The sequence below is a fragment of the Chelonoidis abingdonii genome, chromosome 2 (assembly GCF_003597395.2).
Source record: "Chelonoidis abingdonii isolate Lonesome George chromosome 2, CheloAbing_2.0, whole genome shotgun sequence".
Classification (NCBI taxonomy): domain Eukaryota; kingdom Metazoa; phylum Chordata; order Testudines; family Testudinidae; genus Chelonoidis; species Chelonoidis abingdonii.
The window spans coordinates 211,419,271-211,443,152 of NC_133770.1; the positions used below are offsets into that span (position 1 = coordinate 211,419,271).

At 42.3% G+C, this 23,882-nt stretch overlaps 1 protein-coding gene across 2 annotated transcripts in view; it reads right to left on the minus strand.

The window, feature by feature from the left end:
- ARHGAP28 (Rho GTPase activating protein 28) overlaps positions 1-23,882 on the minus strand; it is a 109,047-nt gene that overhangs the window by 20,346 nt on the left and 64,819 nt on the right. For both annotated transcript variants that reach the window (XM_032805219.2, XM_032805229.2), the window contains exons 3-9: positions 23,350-23,567; positions 16,673-16,760; positions 15,094-15,251; positions 7,796-7,961; positions 7,591-7,682; positions 5,757-5,834; positions 259-421 (exon numbers count right to left, since the gene is read on the minus strand). In XM_032805219.2, the coding sequence (XP_032661110.1) occupies positions 259-421; positions 5,757-5,834; positions 7,591-7,682; positions 7,796-7,961; positions 15,094-15,251; positions 16,673-16,760; positions 23,350-23,567 (963 nt within the window). The remainder of the gene's footprint in view (positions 1-258; positions 422-5,756; positions 5,835-7,590; positions 7,683-7,795; positions 7,962-15,093; positions 15,252-16,672; positions 16,761-23,349; positions 23,568-23,882) is intronic.

Here is a 23,882-nt window from a genome sequence, read left to right on the forward strand (position 1 = left end):
AACCCAGGTGCCCTGATTAGCCTGCCTTGATTGGCTGCAGGTGTTCTAATTAAAGTAGCTATCTCTACTGCCTTCTAGAAAGATCTTAATTGGCTCCAGGAGCCTTGATTAACCTGGAGCAACTGCCATTTGGTACCAGGGTACTAGGGATTTGTTTAGCCTGGGGCAAACATACCTGTTTCTCAGTACTTTACTGTAGCCATCTAGCCTTGCCCCATCACAATATGTATCCATTTACACTAATTTCTTTCTACTTACTTTCCACTAGTGTGATGAAGGCAGGCAGATATTCTACAGTGAAAAGGGGGCTTGGGAGTTCTCTTATAAACATCTTCAACAGTCCTGCTGCATCATTGTTTCGTACTTGGTCCCAGTCAAATGTGTCTTCATTAAATTTTATTTCAATTTCTTGACGGAGATTCTGCAAGACAAAAGGAAGTGACTGATTTTAATTACAACTTCTGATTGGTGAGCTTTATTTCATCTCACAAATACCAGGAACAATAAAGAAAGCTCTGTGAAGTATACAATTTGAAATGGAACAGTTATTTGGACAAACATTTCTACACCATTGTTTGTCTTTTTTATTTAAAACACACTCGAAAGGTTTTAACCCCTACACACAAGAAACTAGGATATTCCTCCTCAAAATCATTTAATCTGCGTGTGTTTTGTATATGCCAGTAGTCCAATTAGAGGGACCAGGTGGGTGAGGTAATATCTTTTATTGGACCAACTTCTGTTGGCGAGGGAGACAAACTTTTGAGCTAATCAGAGCTCTTCTTCAGGTAGCCCTTATTGGCTCTCTCATATGTGGTCACAAATAGGCTGCTTTTTGGCAGACAGAAATCTTTGCTTTTCTTCTCTAGTCTTATTATTTAGATAAGTGCCAACTTGTTTGATCAATTTTAAGGACCTATATGGTACCAATCCAGTACTCTGGCACAACTCTGGCCAAAACCTGCAGGCAGGTAAAATAGTTATTGCATTATCTTGGCTTCCCACTTAAACCAATTGTTTTCTGGCATCTGTGCTCCAGAACTAGGGTCCAATCAGCTTTGAAGTGTAAGTAGTTAAAAATCCCATGTGTGTGTGAATGGTGAACATAAAGAGACTCTGTAGGGTATCAAGTAAGAACAGAATTTGGCCCAAACTCTGCATTACAGTTTGGAAAGTCCAACCTCCCCGCAAAAAAACAAAAAAAACCCCATCTGATGTGTTAATAAGATACAGGGATTGGGACGTTAACACCTTACATTGATATTCTCCTGAAAATGAAAAAGTTCTAAGTGAAGAGGAACATTTCACTGTCTGATGGGGCTGAAAAGAGCAACACAAAGAATTGCTAATTTGCTGCCTCTTAAGAGGAAAAAAATTGCCAATATAAATTAAGAAAAAAAGCCTGTGTGTTATATGAGGGCCAGTACTAGCCTACACAAAAGACACTAATTTAATTTTCATTTAAACCGATTGTTGCTCTACTCGAAAGCTAGAAAGGAAAGCTTCTTAAAATAATATTCCAAAGAAGGCCTTACAAATGGCAGTCGGGTTTGTACCTTTATCTCTTGAAAATGGCCTTATTTGGCTGTAAGAGTTTCACTGTTTGCCTTCTCATTCATAATCATCACATTTAAAATTAAGTAGCTTTTCTAATCACTCCTAGCTGCTTTTGCCTTACAGATACAAAGAGTGTCATTGATTTCAATGGGACTGTTTATTTGAGCAGGATTTGGCTCTATATTTCATGTGCTGGTTTTTAATCATGTTTTCATCAAATCTGCATTAGCAATAGGCAAGAAAATATTCAGAAAGAAGAGTTGTTAAAAATAGTGTGCTTAACATGCCTCACATCAATGGAAGGAAATTACATATCAAATATCGTTACATATAATGAAGTGAAACTGTTGGCACAAAAGGAAATATAAAGTCATTCAGGATTTGGTGTCTAGTGTTACAATACCATTCTTACTAGCACACAGTTGTTGCTGCATTCTCTGCTACCTCAACCTCCTTTACAGTCACATCCCCCGTTGCACCTAATCCATTCAAACATCAGGATTAAATACCCTGACTGAGAAGTTCAGAGCAAGGCCCATCATTTCATTGTAACCACAAGGGAAGAGAAAGAGCTTTTAAGATTTTGCTGCTTAGTATTTTAAGAATGGAAGGAAAGTCCCAGAAACAGAGAGAACTGAGAGGAGAGACCGACTTTCTACATATACTTCATTTGTGTGTAATTAGTTTTTAGAAATATATTCTTGTAACAGTCTTTGTTTTTTCATTTTGTTTCTGAGCTTACAAGAGAGTAGTTTAACATACATTTTGGTTCAGTACATACCACACAGCTTAGAGGCAGAGGAAAACTTGTATTTATTTCTTTTATTTTTTGTTATTTAAAAAAGTTACTTTTAAGGACATCCATATGCCTTTCATTTTTTAAAACAAGAACTAATGTTGAGTTGGAATGCCCTCAAATCTTCATGTCATAATAATATACGATGGCTTTGAAGGATGAAATCTGGAACTGCTTAGGAAAAGCTTTCCCTCTGTCCCTTACAAGTTGACATGTCTGACACACTTAAATGAATAAAAACTCAAATAAAACATATAACATCATTCATGTGGATGGTTTGACTTACGACCCAGTATAGGAAAGTCAGACACATAGCACAAAGTGCTTCTCTGGGTACAGGTCAGACTAGCAGAACAAGACATAGTGTAGTAGGTGCACAGACTGCAAAAGCTAATTAACAAAAGATACAAAGCAGCCCTGTCACATAATGCAAACTTTCTTTATGGGGTTTATGTACAGAAAAAGTGAAAGAATGAAAAAATATGTACAGTGACGGAAACTGAAATCAGGAAGCTGCAGAGTCTCTGTTCAGGCTAGGGGCTCAACAGGGCCGCCCAGAGGGTGGGGCAAGTGGGCAAATTTGCCCCAGGCCCCACAAGAGTTTTTCAGGGCCTCTGGAGCGGGGTCCTTCACTTGCTCCGGGGGCCCTGGAAAGCTCTCGCGGAGCCTAGGCCCCCAGAGCATCTTCCGCGGCAATTTGGCGGCGGTGGGTCCTTCCGCTCTGGGACCCGCTGCTGATGTGCCCCAAAGACCCATGGTGGGGGGTCCTTCTGCCCCAGGACCCGCCTAAAAAGACCCCAGGCCCCCTGAATCCTCTGGGCGGCCCTGGAGCTCAATCCTGGAAGGTACTGCGTGCACTGAACATCTAATGAAGTCAGGAGGAGTTGAGATATTCAGCACTATAAAGTGCTCAGTACCTTCCAAGACCAAACCCTACTGTGGCATTAGTTATCGTCAGACATAAATTTGCAGGGCCCTATCCAAAGTAAATAATGTGAGGCCCCATCTTATTCCCTCTACACTAATGAAAGGCTCATCCCTCATCTGCATAGCTCCAACAAACATCTTATCTTCTGCAAACTCCTCACTTGTTTTTTAAAATTTGATGAACTGTTCAGTGTGGAAGTGTCATAGAAGCATATAATTATTATACAGATCTCTCGTGAAAAGCCTCCTCTTGTCACATATTTTATTAGCTATTACTAATCACATGACCGAACCAGCTAATCAACATGCAGGATTCTCCAAGATTCTGAAGCACTCTTGTTTTACGCTGTGCAGACGTCATAGTACTGGGAAGCCTAACTGACTGTATGTAGGAAGGTTATTTTTCTTGTTGGTGAACTATTCAATGATAGCCAGGGGAGCAGGAATCATTTAAAAATGTATAAACCAAAGAAAAAAATACAAAGATATTTAGTTATTAATGCCAGGCAAAAGGGAATGATTGTAAGTGCATGAGAACCAACTACTGGAGTATTTTTTTTTATGATATAGACCTGTTCTCTCATTTAATGTTCTGAGTGCCAGAGCTACTGAGCATTGTTTTGTAGTCATCTCACCAGACATGGCAAACCTGTGAAAAAAACGCAGAAATTGGGTTTGTTTTTGGCTTAACTGGCTTGTGAGTTGCTTGTTGGCTAGTTTTTAGCTTGTAGCTTGTTTGGCTTGTTGTAGTTTGTTGCTTCCTTTTTTTGATCGGCTCCCAGGAAGCAGGGCCAGGGAGGAGAGCGTTCGGGGTGCACAGTGGGCTGGAGTGTTGGGGCTCTTAGGGACTGGCTTGTTTTGGCTGTGCTTTGAAATGGAATTAGCTTGATTTTTGGCTTATTGTGAAAGCTGGGGTGCTTATTTACTGCATGAAAGCAACTGTGCGTCTCTCCTGTAACAATATGTTATTTGCAGTATATTATTCAGTCACTAGAAAGATGTCTTTGTGTACTGTATAGAGTTCAAGGCAGACAGGGCCTCTGGTAAAAAAGTAAGACTGGTTTTGATAGTAACTCAGTAAGAATAACATCTGTTTCCCACCTTGGCTATTCCTAAAGTTTCTCTGTGAATATCCCTGCCCCTAGTTCCCTCTAACACACTTAGATTTGAGTTAATTGGACTTATCCTGATTTAACCTCACGGTGACAGTAAACAAGGAAGACAAAGCTAGAACTTCAGCTGTGTGGAAGGCTGTTTGTCTCTTTAGTTTGTTGCTACTTTCTTTAATAATGGCCTCGTATTTCAGATGAACAGACACTCCACATATCATGACATCACTCGCCAACACTCACACAAAACCTCACTTTTCAGACCATAAGACGGATGTATTAATTTACAATAAGCATTACAGGAAGGCATATATTATTATAGTCTACTTTCTAATAATATGGTACATATTAGCAGGGCCGGCTCTAGCCATTTCGCCGCCCCAAGCATGGCGGCAAGTCGTGGGGAGCACTCTGCCGCTTGCTGCTCCCGAGGCTCCGGTGGACCTCCCGCAGGCGTGCCTGCTGATGCGCCATTGGAGCCGTGGGACCAGCGGACTCTCCGCAGGCATGCCTGTGGGAGGTCCACCGGAGCCGCCTGCCGCCCTCCCGGCAACCGACAGAGCGCCTCCCGCCGCATCCCGCCCCAAGCACGCACTTGGCGCGCTGGGGCCTGGAGCCGGCCCTGCATATTAAGGGGGAAAGCGTAAAGCCACTGACTGTCACAAGCGCAGTCCAGTGGGCCCAAGCCTACTCATATATGCTGTGAAAATGGAGTACTTAATTTCGTCAAACTGAGCAGCAGGGGAGGGATAGCTCAAAGGTTTGAGCATTGGCCTGCTAAACCCAGCATTTGTGAATTCAATCCTTGAGGGGGCCATTTAGGGATCTGGACCAAAAATCTGTCTGGGGATTGGTCCTGCTTTGAGCAGGGGGTTGGACTAGATGACCTCCTGAGGTCTCTTCCAACCCTGATATTCTAGGACATACTTCACACAGTTCCAAACATGGGACCCCAAAACTCCAATCAAAGTACAAATGAGTCATAACATTACAAGAAGCCTAAAATTATTTGGCATCAGATCTTTAGCTTAAATTCCTTGATAACCTCAATCTAGTGACTCAGTATTTCCAAAATAAGTTAAAATAAAAGTGAGATCACAGTAGTTCTGAGTGACAAGGAGGTCAGATAAGTTCTAATCTGAGGGGCCTCCCTCACAGGTTTAGTGGAGGAGAGCTGCATTTTGACTCCATGTGTCCTCTAAGTAAAACATCAGCCCATGCCAAGTTATGGTCCTCAGTTTCAGGAAGCAAATGCCAAGCCACTGCTTTTGCTGGTAATAATGGGACTGAGAATCTCTCTATACAAACTTTGCCACTTTGTATAGACTCTATTGGTTACAAGAAGATAAATGAGAAAACACAGGTACCTTAACTCTTGAGGCAGATCCAGGAACTCGAAGAATTCCTTCCGTTTCTAAACCCGTTTCCTCAAGCTTGAGCAACAGCTAAAATGCAACAGCAGCATTTTAAAAATACTATTTACCTTTTAGCAATCTGCCTTCCCGAAAAACCATTTGATGTAGTTTATCATCAAGAATAATAAATACCCACACTGACAAATCAATCAGAACTTGCTCCATATTCCTAAAACTGTGAATTTTCAGAGAAGAAACCATGTTTTCCTATGTGTTTGTACAACTTCTAGCATAACAGGAGCTCCCTAGCTTGGGACTCTTGGCACTACTGTTGCTCTAATAATAAATAAGTAATAATAATAATAATGGGGACATCCTTACATTGCACAAGACCTTTCTTAGCAAGAAGTCACACTGATTTCCCTACGACACAATGAAGCTATGTGGATACATTCCTTCATGTTTGTGAGATGCTCCACTATTATGGTAATGAGCACCGTAGAAAAGCCTATTGATAAATGTGTAGGCAGAACTGAGAACTTAGACAAAAAAATAATCTTAGGAAAATTCTTTCTGGGATGTTCATATCCAACGTGAATAGACCTTTCTGGCATCAGCGTTTCTTCTTTACAAAAATTAAGTGCAGAGCATTTTTGTTTTGACAAAATGCAAAAGTGGGAAAAAACTAATTTTGTTGCATTTATTCACATGGCTCTGGATTTTCATTATTAACTGCCCTCATCCAGCTCTATCCCTAACACCCTTTTTCTAACAAGTTATCAGCTCTACAGCTTAGGAAAATGTCTCAAATGAAACTTTTTTCACCAAAAATACAGCTTTGGGTTGATGAAAACATGTCATGACTTTGTGTCAGATTTGCCAAATTGTTTTGGTTAAGAACATCTGGAAAAAAAGAAACATTTTGTTATATTCAAAATGAAACATTTTGATTTTTTGATTCAAAATGACTTTTTGTTTTGAATTTTACTTCAATTTTATTTTTGAATAAAAATAAAAATCCTCAGAACTTAAATGAAACATTTTGTTTAGGATCAAATGAACTGTTTCATTTGGCCCCAAATTATTATTATTATTTTTTGGTCAGCCAATGTAACAAAAAAAATCAATAATTTGGATAGCTCTATAACTTCCCAAAGTGAAATTATAAAGGAATGAAGTGAAGTTGATTGCTGGCTATGCAGAGATTAATAACAAATGTGCCAAATTACCTCTATCTAAATTAATTGACACTAGCTCTTTGTTTTCTTTCAGGAGGTATTTCCAATTAAATGTGACTTTAATCTTGAAACTGGATGTCCATATAAATCTGTGTGTGTATGCCTGTGTACATGCAGGTGTGTGTCTAACTGAGCCATATACTGGATGTTACTGTAGCTTCACACTAATTCAGCTGAATGACCATCTTCTTGGCTCTGTGCATCTCATTCAGATCACACCAGCTCACTTCTGATAACTTCTAAGTCAATAGGTCTGCAATTTGAAATAATGTGAAATTATAAATGCTCCCCCTTCAAAAACATTTCATTGATCTACATGTCAAATGAAAAGGGGAGCAGAATCCTATCCAGTTGGTTCTGTACATTTCCTGTGCAATATTTTATAAATATACTCCCCAAATTGGAAAAAACTCCCAGCACGCACATGATATTCGAGAACAGTGTTTTTGATCTAAGTCTCATGAGATATTTAAATCACAGCATATGTACAGAAGTAAATTGCAAACACCCTGAAGCCATTAAAGTCTGTCTTCTTTTATCTGATGTCTGCTCTGAGTGTCAGTGCTAATAAGGAAAATTCAAGCCACACATGATTTTGTTCTACTCACTTTTTGAAAGATGAGAGGAACTTTTATTCCGGGAACCTTCTTTTGATCGTTTTCCAACAATATTGCGAGAGGGACTCCAAAAAGGCCATTTTCTTTTAGAAAAAGATGTAAAAAGAAAGAGAGAAAGTGAAGCCTAATAAGCATCTTCTTACTAAGCACCACAAATCACAAGACACCTGTCAGCGAGTTACCACTGTATGTTTACCTCGTCCTTTGATTCTTTCTGTTCGGTTTCTCTTTAGTTCTATTCCCAAAGCATCATAGAAGGCTGTTAGTTCAATCAGAGAGAGATTGCGAATTTTCTTCATGTCTTCAAGAGATAGGTCTCCAACCTCTGTCAGGCCAAATTGGCTTTTTCGAACAATAAATTTCTACAAGAAGTATATGTAAATAGGGTTTTATTTTACATGCTTGAGAAATGTTTAGTTTTTAAAATTACTCTTTGTAAAGGTTTTTTTGTTTTGTTTTTTTTTAAATAAAAGATGTGCCTTGGTGCTGCAAGAAGTCATGCGGTGGTGCTTTCATGGGTGGGCTAACTCAGAGCTGAACCTATGGTCCTGCATGTTGTCTGGTCGCTGTGCTGATGACTACTTCAATTTGAAATGTGCAACTGAGCACCTGATCCCTTGTGCTCAATTATAGATCTCATGGCAATTTTCACAAAAAGCAGGGATGTTAACCCTGGTGTTCTGGACATATTCCAATTTTCAACAATTAGCTACATGACATTCTAACTAAACTTTCCTTTCTAGTTCCAACAGGATCCACATCTCTCCCCTTAAATTCTTCCAGAATATTGTTTGATGCTATTAAACAGCAGCCACATTTCATCACAGAAATGGCCACATAGCAGTGATAGAGGATGTAGTTCTATATGTTATTTGCAGTTTGAAGGAAGCGTGGTCTAATGATTTGAGCTCATTACTCAGAAGACAGAACACTTAAATCCTAATACCATCTAGATGTAACTCATGCCTGCTTGTTGTGGCACTCTAGCCCCCTCTAGTGGCACCTAGGCCAGCTAGAGCTTGATAAGCTCGTTACAGCTTTGGCTAAAAGAGATGTCTTTTAGCTCACGCAGAAGTGGTTAATGCATTTAAGCTCCAGAGGTCCCAAGTTTGATCCTGGCAGACGATGACTGGGGTCTGTTGGTGTTACATTGGCACCGACTTAGACTTATTATAGGGTAAGTAATATGAAACATAAATGTTAAAAGGCCAAGGAACACTTATGAAAGTAGAATCCATGGATCATTTACATGAATTGAATGCTACTTTGCAACTTCTGGGACATGAAAATAGGAATATTGCTGCATCAGGATATGCAATGTTTCCTGCTGTAAAACTGTAAAAAAAAAAGTGAAAAGACGCTCTTTTCATATGTTTTGATGTCATTATCCTCATCATTAGTATTATAAAATCTTGTGCTATGCAAAGCTCTGTGGAACCTTGGCATCATTATGTAATTCAAACCAGTTACAAGCATTTACTAAATAAATAGTGCAACAAGTCATCTCTACTTTTGGGGATCCAACTTGGAACTAAAACCTTCCAGGGATATGAATCCATCCCTCCCTTTTAATTAAAATTCATTCAGGTTCAATGCCCTGATTTTAACTCATATCTCACAAACAGAGAAACAATAGTCAAGGAAAAGGCAAACAAAAATGATACATCGTGCGTTGTGCTCTAAAAGCAACAGAGGACAAAGCTCTGACTGACCACAGAGGAAGTGAGTTCCAGAGGCCAGGATCTCCAGCACTCCATTCTCAGTATTCGTTAAAGCAGGAGATGATCCTAAACAGGGGGAAATAGGAAGCACTGCAAGATACCACCATCTTCTGGCCAAATAGGGAATATTGGGAAGTATAGAAAATGACCCCAAAAATCTAAAAATTCTATTATTTCATTCCTAGGCCATATAAGAGTCTTTGCAATGACAAACCACTGAAGCAAAGAAAAACTGTTGATGTACCTAAAGTGTGACACAAAAGGCAATCTCATTATTTGCAGTGTTTCATCAGGTGAAAAAAAACCTCAAACAGAGCATATTAAATCACTCTGAAAATGTGAAAAAATTACCACCGGTGTGTATATGTATATATACCGGTAATAATTTAAATATGTATATCAAAAAAAAAAAAAATTCCCCTCTCACCCCTATGGGTGGTATGTGTCTTCCTCAACCTCGGGTCCTCTACCAGAGGCCTGGGAGTTTGAGGGTTCTGCACAGTATCTTAGCTGTTCCTAGCACTGCACTCTTCTGGACAGAGAGCTCTGATGTTGTTCCTGGGATCTGTTGGAGCCACTCACCCAGCTTAAGGATCACATCCGACACAGTAGGTTGCTCCTCGTAACGAGCCACCACTGGGACCACTTTGGCCTTCAACTTTCACATCCTCTCTAGTGCCTCTTTCAGTGCCCTGGTAGCTCTCTCCAAGCTTCTCATCATTCCCTCCTTCCTGAGTGGCTGGTCACTTGGCACTCTATATCAGTCACCCACCGCTGTCTTCCTGCTCCTGTCTATTACCTAAGCGATGTCGGTTGATTGCTTCCAGTACCATGTCCCTGTCCGTCTTGATCTGGTAAGTCCCAACAGGAAAGCTTCTCGGCCCTTGCTATTTCCAGCTACAACTATCTGTGGCAAGTCCCCATCTGGGTCTTGGGAGCGTCTAGGTCCCATTGACATTCTGTTGCAGATGTTTCCCTGTCTAGCCACAATGCCACCACTTGTGTTGCCGTACCTCCAAGTGTATGCTGTTCCACGCCTGATCTTAACATCCTGCACTATGATGTTGGCGTGTCCTTCTGAGGCCTTTCTGCACAGTCCTGCACCTTGGGTCTCTCTAGTGGTAGAACCCCAGTGCGTCAAAGAATCTGGTGCCTTCAGGTGGCTCGTTTCACCTCGTCTGCATCTCAGTGCCCTCAGTGCTAGTTCTTTTGACCAGCCCTTCTTTCCAGGCCACTGGTGAGGCTTGTCAAACAGCATTCCCCTCCTAATCGTCAGCCACCGCACTCGTAAGTGGATTGGCTAGTCTTCGCAGGCTGTATGCAGCCAGACATTCCTCTATACTAGTGTTCACACGCGGTTGGGTCAAACTTTAATCTGTCTTACTCGCTATAAGTGTGTGATGTAGAAGGGTGCTTTGCTTTATGTTCCAGTACCACAGTCTCCCCTCATACGTTGTTCATATTATCTCACTTGCATTAGTCCCATACTGTGTGTAGTACATTCTCAATCCAGGTTCCTTGTGTATATGATATACTAGAGTATTGATTCACATGTTTTCCTCGCAGTCGATTTAATAATTCTAATATGTATATTGACTCCATATATAGACTATCAGAGAAATTAACAGCAGTGCCATGAACGCCTACAGCACAGATGAACCAGCTGCTAGCACAGGCTCTCCACCCAATACTGGCTAACACAAAGGAAGACAGCTGCTGATCGGAAAACCCTGCAAGGGAACAGAACTGCCACATAACCTTTCGTGGCCCAAGATATCCTTCCTCCCCATACTAACACAAATGGAAGGTCTATCAGCATCTAGCTGGCGCAAGCTACGGACCTACTTATGGGCCATCATGTACACAGCTCAGAAAGGGCCATTGAGAATCGAGAACATCCAAGAGGCCCTCAGAAGACAATCCACGTTGCTCTCATAGACTAAGCAGTTCCGCCAAACTCACAGGTCTAAGACAAGACCAATCTGGCACAGCCTGTATTGTACTAAGGAAGCTAATGTACTCAATGCCGCCACGTGGATCCCGTGAATGTACTGGCTGCGAATCTAAGGTCAACGGACACTAAGGACCTTCTCACGAACAAATGGGACTATGGAAGGGAAAACATTAGAAGACAACTCAAGGAACATTGTTGCAAAAGTGGCCCATCAAGTGCGGATATACCAGGTGCAGCACATCGTCCCGCATGCTGCTGTTCTGCATAGGCTTAACCCTCACGCCAATAATTCACAGGACTGGATACGGTACAGTTCAGGTAGGGACACTACCATCAGCCACTCACTCTTACATGATGACATCACAGCTGTATGCTAAGAATGAACGAGACATCGATCGCTAATACCACTCGACGCGGATCTACATTGAGAATCGGGACTTCATTGCGACTTGGAGAAGTGTGGCCCGGATGGTAGTGAAGAGGGAAGAGTAGTCAGGATGATGGGGGAACTACAGAGGCACATAGCAGACAACGACCCACTACATACCTTGGCATCCGCAGTCACACTGGAACCACGATGAGGAAGCACGGAAGAACAGCACCATCCACGTATTACACCAAAGGTAAGACAGTCCTGAAGAGCCAGCTCATGGCAAGAACAAGATCCACGCCACAACGCGATACGCCTGCGGTGCAGATACCTGCCGGTGTAGGAGCTGTGCCAATAGGGAGACATGGAGGCTGCCGATTGTGAAAACCGGAAGCTCCTCACAATGCACGGAGGTTCCACCCCCAAGTCCCAACACCCCAGAGACTGTAGCCAGCAGAAAGAGAGGGCGGGCTTGGGGCGTCAAGGCCACTATCCTGGATGTGACCGGAAATCTCCAGAGTACATCAGTAGATGGCCCCAAAGATGAGCTGCTGAGAGAATCCTGAGGCCAGCAACAAGCATGGAGGAAGACCCAAGCAGAAGGAGTGCCATGGCAAGACAGACCCTGCAATGAGGATGTTACCATCACAGATAGCTGAGGTGGCTGCACATGGGAAATCCTACCAGTGGCTGGAAGGGCTGACAAAAAGACAGCACTGAGGCACTGGATCATATCAGCACAGAACAGCACTGAGCACCAAGATCCACTTGAAAGCAGGGGTTACCCACTAGAGGAGACCCAAGGTGCATGCTGACGATAGAAGGCCGAGACAGTCCAACACATAGTGGCAGGAATGTAAGATTGCAGGCAGGACAGCATACCCTGAACAGGACCACCCAAAGTGGTCGGCATTGTTACAGACATCGACACAGCGTTTGGGCTAGACCTCCCACACCAGATGGAGATCCGCAGAAGGTTGGGAGAATAGCCAGGCTAAGATTCTGTGGGACTTCAATCCAGACGGAAGGAGGTCTGGCTAATTCAACCAGACATCGTGTACAGACAAGAGCAGAAGACAGCGCTGGTATAGTAGCTGAATGCAGTGCAAGACGCAACATCCAGGAAGAGGAACTTGAGAAAGCTGAGAAACAGGGCCTGAAAGGAACTCAGGAGGATGTGAAAGTGAAGCCAAGTGAGTCCAGTGTGGCTAGAGCCCTCGGGCTGGGATCCTAAGCTGGTGAGTGGCCTCCAACAAATCCCGATGAACAGACATAGAGCTCTCTGTCCAGAAGAGTGCAGTGCTAGGAACAGCTAAGATACTGTGCAGAACCCTCAAACTCCCAGGCCTCTGGTAGAGGACCCGAGGTTGAGGAAGACACATACCACCCATAGAGGTGAGAGGGGAATAATATATATATATATATATATATATATAAAGGGACATAAGGGAGGAATAGGGAATGAGAAGGCCTTTTTGCAGTCGCCATTTGCCAAAGGAAGGACTAAGAATTTTTAAAAAATTACTGCAGTGATTTTCCATGGTGGGTTGTTGTCTCCTAGAGGCGTTTTGATATGATGTAGTCTTAACATGAGGTTTGGGGCTGTCTCTCTTTGTAAGAACAGCACTGGGAATCTATGACATAGAGCACAGAAAACCACAGAGTTAGAGAACTACACAGTATTAAAGTTGGCACAATACATTGTGATAAACTTTGAATTTACTTAATCTCTGTGGTTTTTAGAAATCAGATTCCTGGCATTTGGCTCCAGATCATATGTTGCATCAGTTTACTTTCTGACACATCTTCTGTGTGGGGTACTATGTACTGTATTTGGATGGACTGAATGTGCTAATAGGTTTTTACTTCTCCAACATCTAGGATTACATTCCATTTATCATGTTCCTAGTGGGCTAGATTGTGCAGTTTGAATGTAGTCCTGTGTATGGGTGGTATGGAGGTGTATCATCCCTGGAGGAGCATTGGAAGAGATTGTATTTAAGGAGGCAAAATTTCTCCCAGAGCTGCTTAGTTCTATGTATGTGCGTGCGCAGACACTACATGCTATCCACAAAACCCACAGTTTTGCATGCAAAACTGTCCACTTGAAACACATCTGTGAACTTCTCTGAAACTATTCAGTTGCGTACCCATCAGTACAAGGCCTCCTTCTGTATGCTACTTGCCCCAGATTGCTGTGCCTTGCCAGTTAGGAGGTTCATACTTATGGTTGGAAGAGTGTGAGGGATAGATAACATCTCTAAAATTGAGGAAGGAATGTCACGGTGAGGGTTAGGGGAAGGTTAGATGTTTTCTAGTAACAGGACCAAGGAAGAAAGTTCAGTATGCCAGGACCATGATAACTAGGGAGACAGCCTCATTCCCAAAAGGTGATCAAATTATTATCGTCACAGAGCAATCAGACTGTACTCTGTGCCATATGCAATCTACTTGATACTTATCACCATACTGCAACATGGACATTTGAGGTTCTTGAGGTCTTCTCCATTGGTGGTTTTGGACACGTACAAACTGATTGCTCTTGGTGAATTCAGCATCCACGCAGACGACAACTATTCTGGATCAATTTAGGATCTCATGGCCAATGTGATGTTTGTGGGACTCTCCCATATAGTTAATGGCTTGACTCATACATCTGGCTAAAGTCTGGAGCCAGTGTTTAGGCTTTTATTGGATGGCAAGATGGTGGTTGTGATTACATCCTTATCACAGACTGATCAGGAAATCCTCAAGTTTCGGGGCCAGGGCACACATTTCCTCTCATGATGATGGACCTGTTTTAATGGTCCACCTTTAGAGGCTGATGGAATCAATAAATTGCCATCCAACTGATAGACTACACTATGCACAACTGGTTGGACAATAATCTTCTGTCCCTGGCTACTGATCTGGTATCTCCTATGCTGTACCTGCATCAAATACTAATCTTAGACAATCTGAGATACTAGTGAACAGAACCAAGGTTCACTTTTCCTCCCATGTCTGAGTCTAACAGATCTCAGACACACAAATTTAAAACTCACATCAAGAAAGGTAGAGAATCTGGGTGTGGATAAGGGAGTAGTTCAAGTAATAAAGATGGATTGTCATTCTCAGTGCCAGTAACTGATCTTTGTTTTTATGTGAAAAGTTTGTGGGTGACACAATGCAATACAATTTTCAAGTACTGGGGTATGTACACTAAATTGCGTTGGGTAGAAGATGTGTCCATGACTAAGCACACGCTTTGGCGCCTCATTGGGAATGCTGTGTGGTGGGCAACAGACAAGCACAGCAAGAAGCCTTTACAAATATATAAAGTATTAAAACACATATATGGAAGGAAATCCAATGTATCTTAAGAGACTTCACTGTGGTGGGGGAAATGAAGCAGGAAATTAATGGGGTAGAGAAGAACTATTGAGTCAACATCAGGGGTTTAAACTTACAGGCAAAGCAGAATCATCCTTTCTGAATCTCTGGTTGTTCTGCCGTTCTCTGTTTTTTGGGATCACTGTGATGGATTCTGAGAAAGAAACCTCATAGGATAGCTCTTCTGTTACTGATGGGCTGTCTTTATCTAGTCCACAGTCTAGACAGCTATTAGCTAGAAACAAGGGAGACTATATATGAATACTGAAGGTTTGTTTGTGTTTGGTGCAGAGGCATTAAAAAATGGTAAAAACAAACAAAGAGCTTGTGAAAGTGTTAAGGGAAGAGCTTCACAGAGGAATTTCAGCATAACAATAATGCATGTTCCTGTTTTGTCTGGAGGAAATAAGCCCTTATACTTTCTGAAACCAAAGCCCTATTTTTATTTTAGATTTTTTGCTGTTGATATTTGTGCAGAAGGTGATTAAACTGTAATCTTCTGTTTGTCAATAGAAGAATCATGCTCGTCATCACCTTTGTGCATAATGATCTTGTCTATCCTGACTAGGGAAATTATTTCTGCATTTGGCCAGTGAATAATCTTTTTTTCTTTTTAAAATTATTGAAAGAAAAGTGCTGCTAACACTGTTTCTCTGGTCACTGGTGTTTACACCTTTTTTTTCCTTACAATTTCCCATCATTGCTGCTCTTGGTGCATAAAAAACATAGTACAGGCACAACCTGTGCAGACAGGCTCAGCATGCTACTATCTGGCTTGCAAACCCATGTCAGCCCTAGTGGAATTTTTAATAGAATCCAGGAACCAAAAAACAAGATGATCTATTGCTCTGTTCCAGAAATTAGTTGCCCACTAGAATTAGTAGGCATAAGAGGGAAATTTCTACTATAGAGATGTCCTGTCTCCATAGAGTCACAGCGTATTAGCCTGAATGAGTTCTAGTGTTGCCAACTTTCATGATTTTATCATGCGTCTCCTGGATTTGTGCAACTAGGTAAGAATCTCAGCTTTCATTAAAATAAAAAGTAAGTTTTTAGCCCTCAAGATTGCAGACGAAGCTTAGAAACACGACACAAGTGGACCCTAAAGGATTAGAAATAAGATAAATAAAGTGAGCCCCAAATGTATTATCATCATTATTTAAATCTTAGGATTTTTAAGCCAAATTTATGGTTACTGGGGACCTGACTCATGATTTTTGAACACTTGGGGTTGGCAGTACTGGAAGTTCAAACATCATTCTTCCCGTACAGGTGCTATCGCTCTTTCAAATTCTAGGATAGACAAAGCTAACTATGTTATGAAACACATTACAAAACACTATTATGGCTGTAGGTCTCAGGAATATACTTACATATTTTGAATTGCAGTGCAGACTGGGCCATAGATTAGAGACTACAGGCCCTGTTCTATGTATGTAAAGAGTCCAGCACAACAGGGCCCCAATTCAAAATGGGGACTTTGAGCATTGCCATGATATAAATGTTTATTAATAATGTGTAGTAATAATCTTAAAGAAAAGCATGCAGTGTGTCTCAGCACCTAAAATAGTGGATTAACCAGATGATCCTAAAAGGTATTTTCTATCTCTCATTTCTGTGATCAAATTAATATTGGTTACAGGTTGGCATACTCACAACTCACTGATTTCCAAACTGGCTTCTGCCCCGGAAGCTGGATACCATTAGAAGGAACTGGTGACCCTGGCACTGTCTCAAACGTGGGCTGATAGGCAAGAAAAAATGATCAGACAGCAATGAAATTAAAGGCATGCGGACAGACACTTCTACAACTCAAGCAACAGTGTATCAATCCCAGTTTTTGTTTTTGTCACTAAGTTTAAACAATCCATTCTGATTTGCCAGAGAGAGATTTTCATTATCCTGCCTGTGCAAGTAATCTTCTTCAGGCTGCAGATGTGGATCATGTTGAGGTCAATGAGTATTGCCACAGCTTTACACAGCTAATGAGTTCTCCCACAGGTAATGACTGAAATTAACTAATGAAATTGCTTCAGATAACTGCAGCAAGTTAAAGGTTTGTATCAATGTGTAATTCGTCTTGCTTTTAATCACGGTGGTCACATTCTGCAAGGTGCTGTGCACCTCCTAAAAAGTGCTGAACACCCTCAACTCCCACTGAGGGGCTGCGGGAATTGAAGGCACTCAGTACTCTGCAGGACTGGAAATTTAACAAGTAAATAAATGGATGGCCAAAACCAGCTGGAAATGCACTTCAACATTTTCCTCCCACAGGCAACACTGTGTGGAAACTGGGGTTACATGAATAACACAGGTTCTTTATCAGAGTGGGGCAAACAGTTTTTAAAAAAATCTCTTTCCTATTGCTTAGTTTCGTTTGGTTTTGCCCAGAAAATTGTTTTGCATTGCATAAAAATGCTGTGTGTGTGAGAGACAGAGTGGGGGTGGGGGGGGGGAAGAGAGGGAGAGAGACAAAAACAGCGGCTGAAAGTCGAAGGGTAACTTTCACTTGGTGTGACACATTTTTGTGTGCTGAATTTGCCCTTGTGATTAGCAGCTTTGGAATAGATCATGAGGTAATACTTAGTCCTGCCATGAGTGCAGGGCACTGGACTAGATGACCTCTCGAGGTCCCTTTGAGTTTTACGATTCTATGATTCTCTGAGGAGAATTTGGAGCAGGAAGACATGTTCAGGGATGAAGAAAGGGTAGAAATATTAAAAAACAATTAGAAGGCTACTTGGTGAAATCAATCATTGACTAAAATCTTTGTTTTAAAACCTGTTCTGTTCTCTACATCCTGCTGGCATCCCAGAGAATTGTCTTATTTCTCCCATACCCTTGTTTTACATGCTCCCAGGTCCCTTGAGGTTCAGCATCACAGCCATCGTCTTTCCAGTGGAGGGGTGCTGATGAGAACTCTGCTGAACCCATCAAAGCTGCCCTTTAAACAGCTGAATAAACCATTTAGCAATATGAGGTGATGCCTTCCCCAGAGGCAGAAAACACTGTCTTCCCAGTTTGTAGTTAATGCACACAGGAGCAGTACTCAGACTGATATAAAATGGCAGATCTATAAAAGGACGGCAGACCTTCCAATTTGAACACTGTTGCAGTTGTTTTATCCAATCTTATCCTTTGAGTTATTTAGATAACAAAAGTTAAACGTAAGATGAATAAAATCTCTCCTGAGAGAGTCCATTTAATAGGCTACCAACCTGATAGCAAACAGGATTTGAGTCACAAGGTTTCCTTTGAACTATAATCCATTAAAAAGCAAGGGCTGTGTAAAAGAAATGAAATATGGTACCATGATTTTATGATTTCTAAAAGCCCAGCATTAAAAGAAATGTTTTATGACAAGCTGCCTGAGCTGTGTGAAGTGCAAAAAGTAGGGAAATAAGAGAAATGGTGAACATGAATTAGATTTGTAAAATCCTTCCAGCCTTGATAATATAAGGCATTATAAATAACACAGGGAAAACTAACAGGGCACTCTCTCTGTTGCATCCTGTTTCTGTTTGGCATATGATTTAGGAAAGGGAGATTGTTATGGACCCAGCTATGGATCAATTACTCTCTGCCTCAACTCCAGTGTAGTTTAGAGCAGCTTGCAAGATGCTCTAATATGAGTCCGTTGAGTATATTCCCCTATAAACAATGCTGGGAATAACTAAAAGGCATCACATTCCGGCCTTTTGCCTCCGCACCAGTAAAGGGAGTGACATGTAGGAGTCAACTCTGAAGGTTCTACGTGAGCCAGGGACACTATCATGATAGGGGTATCCCCAACAGGGGATTTACGAGAGGTTTCTGCTTGTTATAGCACCTGAGTAACAAAAAGGGAGCAGCTTGGGACAGAGAATCTCCTCCATTTTTGTTAGTACATGATTATGGTATATTGACAATGTCCCTTAAAAACAAAAGATTAGAAAGCTCATTTTCCAATAAATGTGCTAAACCTAGTGGGCCAAATTCTGCCCCCCGTTACATGTGTGCAATGCCATTGACTAGGATGTGGTGCTAATGAAGGCAGAATTTGGTCCAGTTCAGGTATCCTGATTCTGGCCTACACTTAGTTGTTCATCATGTCATTACCGATGCTAAAAATGCCTCCAGTGTTTACTTGCACTATGTGCACAGGAAGAGGAAATCTGACTAGCAAGAAAAAGGTGGAGATGGAAATGCTCATTTCCTTTAAAAGCTTTCCACTATACACAAGATGTAAAAACAAACCATCAGAGCATCACAAAGGCAAAATTTTAATGTCAGCACTGCAGCCAAGAAACATAAACACTAAAGAGATGTTCATGTTAAAGTTCTGTTCATGCTGCCTTTGCTTTTTGAGAGATTCATATTTTCAAGCATAGTAAGTGCAAATGTTTTCTCACGCAAATGACTCTAGTTTAGTTAGTTATTTACTATTTTAATTAGATCCTGGTCCCTCATGCACTACTCTGAGCAACACTCCTCTGAAAATCAAGAGGAGTTTTACTTATCAAAAAGTGTGCATGGTCAGGTCCCTTCATTAGTCTGGAGCTTAACTTGCTCCCCACTTTTGGACTTTACTGATAGGTTGCACTAGGCACCAAACTGCCTGATTTTCAGATCTGTTGAGCACTTGCAGCTCCTAGAGACCTTAATGGAAGCTGTGAGCATTCAACACCCATGAAAATCCGGCCACAGTGACTGATGTCCTGTTTCAGAGGTGGGGCCGAGTTGCCTCTTCTAGGGGAGGGTAAGATTGCTTCAAGGGAGCATTATCCTCCTTGAAGCACCAGGGAGTTCCTGGATGGCCTAGAAGGATGTAGCATGTTTCCCATTTCTAAGCCAGGTTAGCTCTTCCGGCTGGAACAGAGGCAGAACAGGGCCGTGAACAAGGCAGAACAGGGTGATACTTTCTTGCCAATAACTTTGGGGTGCTTTGTGCTCTTTTGGGAGCAGTTCTGTGCTCAGAGTGAAGGATCTGTAACTGTGGCTAGCCTCTAAGACCGAGTACAAGGACTCCTTGTGCCATATTCCCCTCCTTGTGCACCGACCCAGGGATCATTCACAATCTGGCCTTAAGCCTATTTTTGGTTAGATAACCCTGACGTTTAAGAGCTCCAATTCATTATGCAAGCAAATGAGGCAATAGGTTTCAAATGAGTCTAGAAACCCAGGTTTTTCCTTCTCTATGCAGTGTGGAAGATTTCACTAAACCTGTCAATTTGTCTAGGATGCTTTCCTCCCCCTAGTGCCTGTTATCCCTGCTCACTGACAGCAAAGTAAATCAAAAATAGAAAAAGAAAGACAGAATGCTCTTTAAAGCTATTTATGCAGCCCGAATGCTAACAATTTGTACTCTTCTTCTCCACTTGCCACTGGGCAAAGCTAAGTGAGTCACCCTCATAAAAAGAAATCTCATCTTGTGGTTTAATCACCCTTTTCCTCATCACTAAGAGTAGAAGATAGTTATCCATCCCATCTCTCTCTCCTCTGCGCAGCTGTACTGTTTATGACGCCTAGAGGCAGGGCCGGTGCAACCATTTAGGCAAACTAGGTGGCAGCCTAGGGCGCCTAGTGATTGGGGGCGCCTAAAAGTCCCCTCAGGCGAGGAGGTAGAGTGGAGGTGAGCTGAGGGGGGGGGGGCGCGAGGGAGGGGCTGACCGCAGTAATGGGGGAGGGGAGGAGCGCACAGGGGAACAGTACCGCCCCAGCTTACCTCCGCTCTGCCCTCACTTGAGCACACAGCCCAGCTCTAAGTCTCCTCCAATCAGCGCCGCAAGCCTGAGTGGGGAGGAGAATTAGAGCGGCGCCAGTGTGCTCAGTGGAGGAGGCAGAGCCGAGGTGAGCTGGATGGGGGAAACCCAGGCAGGTTAGCTTCCGTGGGGAGAGTCTCCCCAGGCAGGGTTAGCTGCATGGCGGGGGGGGGGGGGGGAGTATTCCCAGGCAGGGTTAGCTGCAGTGGCGGGGGCGGGGAGGCTCCCCAGGCAGGGTTAGCTGCAGTGGGATGGGAGAGAGTCTCTCCGGTGGGGTTAGCTGCCGTGGGGGGACAGGGGGAGTCTCCCAGGCTGGGTTAGTGCTGTGGGGGGACAGGGTGGAGAGGGATTAGCTGTCGTGGTGGGGAGGGGTAGTTGCTGGGGGGGGGGCCTCACCGGGTGGGGGGCTGAGTTAGCCGCCATGGGGGAGTGGGGTTACCTGAGTGGGGGTGCAAGGTGGAAGTTTCGCCTAGGGCACGAAACTTCCTTGCACCGGCCCTGCCTAGAGGGCTGGATGAAGACAGAATCTCTTCTTTTAATGTAAAGGGTTACACAAACTATTATGTGGAGAGACTAACTCTTTCCATGGCAGAAGTGATTAAAAGTCGTGCATGGCATTTCAGACTAGTACGCAAACACTTGAAGAAAAGATGATTTATCTGGTACCAGTGATTCGGCCAAGCCAAGGTACATCAGTCATTGTGCACTAAACTGCCAACATTCATTCCCTACATTTCTCCTAATCACTGGAGAGGTGATAAATAAGACAGTCTTTCAAAATCCCATAGCAGCTAGTCACACAGAGGGAGATTTTCAATGTCACACAGCAATTGAAAGCCCAACTCACATTGACTTTCAATGGGTGTTTGCTGCCTGGCTGCCCTTTAGAACTCTCTCCTGTATTCTCTAAGTAACCAAGATAAATGAGTGAAATATGGCTGCGACTACAGGAAGTGTTTAGCAATACAGGTAGAATTGAACAATTGCATGGGAAGAAAGAATGAGAAACCTAAGACTGTCATAACAGTTACTTTTTAAATCTTATATTATAGTTTCACAATGCAGAACAATTAGATGGGCTCCGTGTTCAAAAAAGTAATTGCAAAATGAAAACTTGAGGACCATGCCTTTAACATAGCTCTGGGACTTCCAGTCCAGTAGTGAGACACAAGAAAAAGACCAGCAAATCAACAAAAGATCATTAGATTCAACACTCCGTGCAACAAAAAGAACTAGTGTCCCCTTTTTTCCCCTGGTAACTGCTTTTTATTAGCGTGATTAAACTTCATTTTGCTGCAGGAACTGCACATTCTGCCATACTTATTGTATCTAAGAAGTTTCATAGGATGACTAACATACCAATACCTCATGGTAAAAAGTGACCCAGAGCTTTAAGATAGGTGATAGATATTTTACCTAAGGAAAACACCTAATCTTACAAAAAGTGTCATGGGATCTTTAATGTCTGAGCAAAGTAGTCGGGGATTTTGGAGTCTTAACCAAGAGACTCTACTGACAGGAAACCATGGTACTTGGAGGATGTGCTGTGCCAATCTTGCTAGGATATGAACTTGTGGTTCCAGGGAGGCTATTTTAAACTGGAGATTGAGACCACTAAGCTAATCCTCCAGATGTTTTACTTTTGAACTCCTATTTTAATGGGAAGCAGCTGTGCTTTGTCTGTTTAATGGACTTTTGCAGGTTATTAGTGCATAGCACGAACCTTCTGGAAAAACTAAACAAATGAGAAGGGACTGAACAATTCCATGGAAGAAGGCAGTTTCTTACTACTTTTCAACAATATAAGCGTCACTATACATGTTTAAAACAGGGCTTGGCAGTTCAGCTATGATCCGCATTAAGGACAACAGGAGTTACTCATTTTAATTCATGCATGCTGCTTTTGAGTTTTTAGTATGTGGACTTAGGACATACAATCAACTAAATCCATGTAAATACAATGCATGGAGATAAGCAATGGTAATTCTATATCTGTCCTCAGGGACAAGTGGATGAGACCCTACAGAAGAAAGGTTCATTCCTGAACAAATGAATCATGAATGGACTTTTATTTGCTTTATTAGTGAAATAAAGTTCCCAATGAAACAATCGCAAAGATGCCTCTAGGTGTTTAACTGCTTATGCATACTTGCCCCCTATTGCTTCATTACACAGGTTTTACTTCACTGCTAAGATTGCTGAGTAAATAGCATGTGTCCTTAGAAGCCAGCAAAAATTTGCACAGCTGCCAAAAGTAACTCACTGATATCCAAAAAATGAGGGAGTAAATGTTAGTCTTGATAGTGGATTACAGAATGAAGGTTGGCAAAGGACACAACATTACATTATAATTTAGTTGCAAAACTTTGCACCAGCTATTTTAGCTGGTTTTATTGTTCCTTTTAAAAGGTAGCACATTTGCTTATATGACATCAAAAAGATCCAGACTTGGCTGTTTGGGACAAGAACCATCATTTACTACTTCTACAATGCCTAGCACAATGAGATTCCTGGCTGAAGCATTTAGATGCTATAGCAATATAAATAAGAATAAAGTGCAAAACCCTCCATTACCAAGTATTTGCCACTTACAGAAGAGTCATTAACTCCAAAGATGTCTCGCACATCCCTGACAGTGTGTTTGTTCTTCTTCCTCATAGTCTGAGTGTAGGTGTTGTACCTTCTTTGTACTGCGGCGGCTTGCGTGCGGGTCAGTGTGGACAGCAGGGCTTGCCCATCCTCTTCTTCAGCCCCCGAAATCAACGTAGATAGGCCCACATCTTGCAGCCATTCAGCTTCAAGTTCCCCCTCTGTGAAGGAGTGAGAGTGTTAACATGCCTTGTATGGTATGGTCAGAGGTAGCACAGTTGGTTTAGTGTGCCAGCCTTTACCTCAGGAAGACTCCGTTTCCAATCTGTCTTGGGCCACACAAGTAAGTAAAATTTACTTGTCAGTCTTGAAAACAATCCCCAGCTTGGCTGTCTCTGCACAGAAGATGTTTAGAAGAAGAACAGCAGAAGAGTGGTAATTCAAGCCCACTGAGGTGCATCAATACAGCATTGTGAAGAAGATAGCATAGTGCCTGCCCATAATTGCCTAGAAAGTTTACTAAACAATAGCCCTCA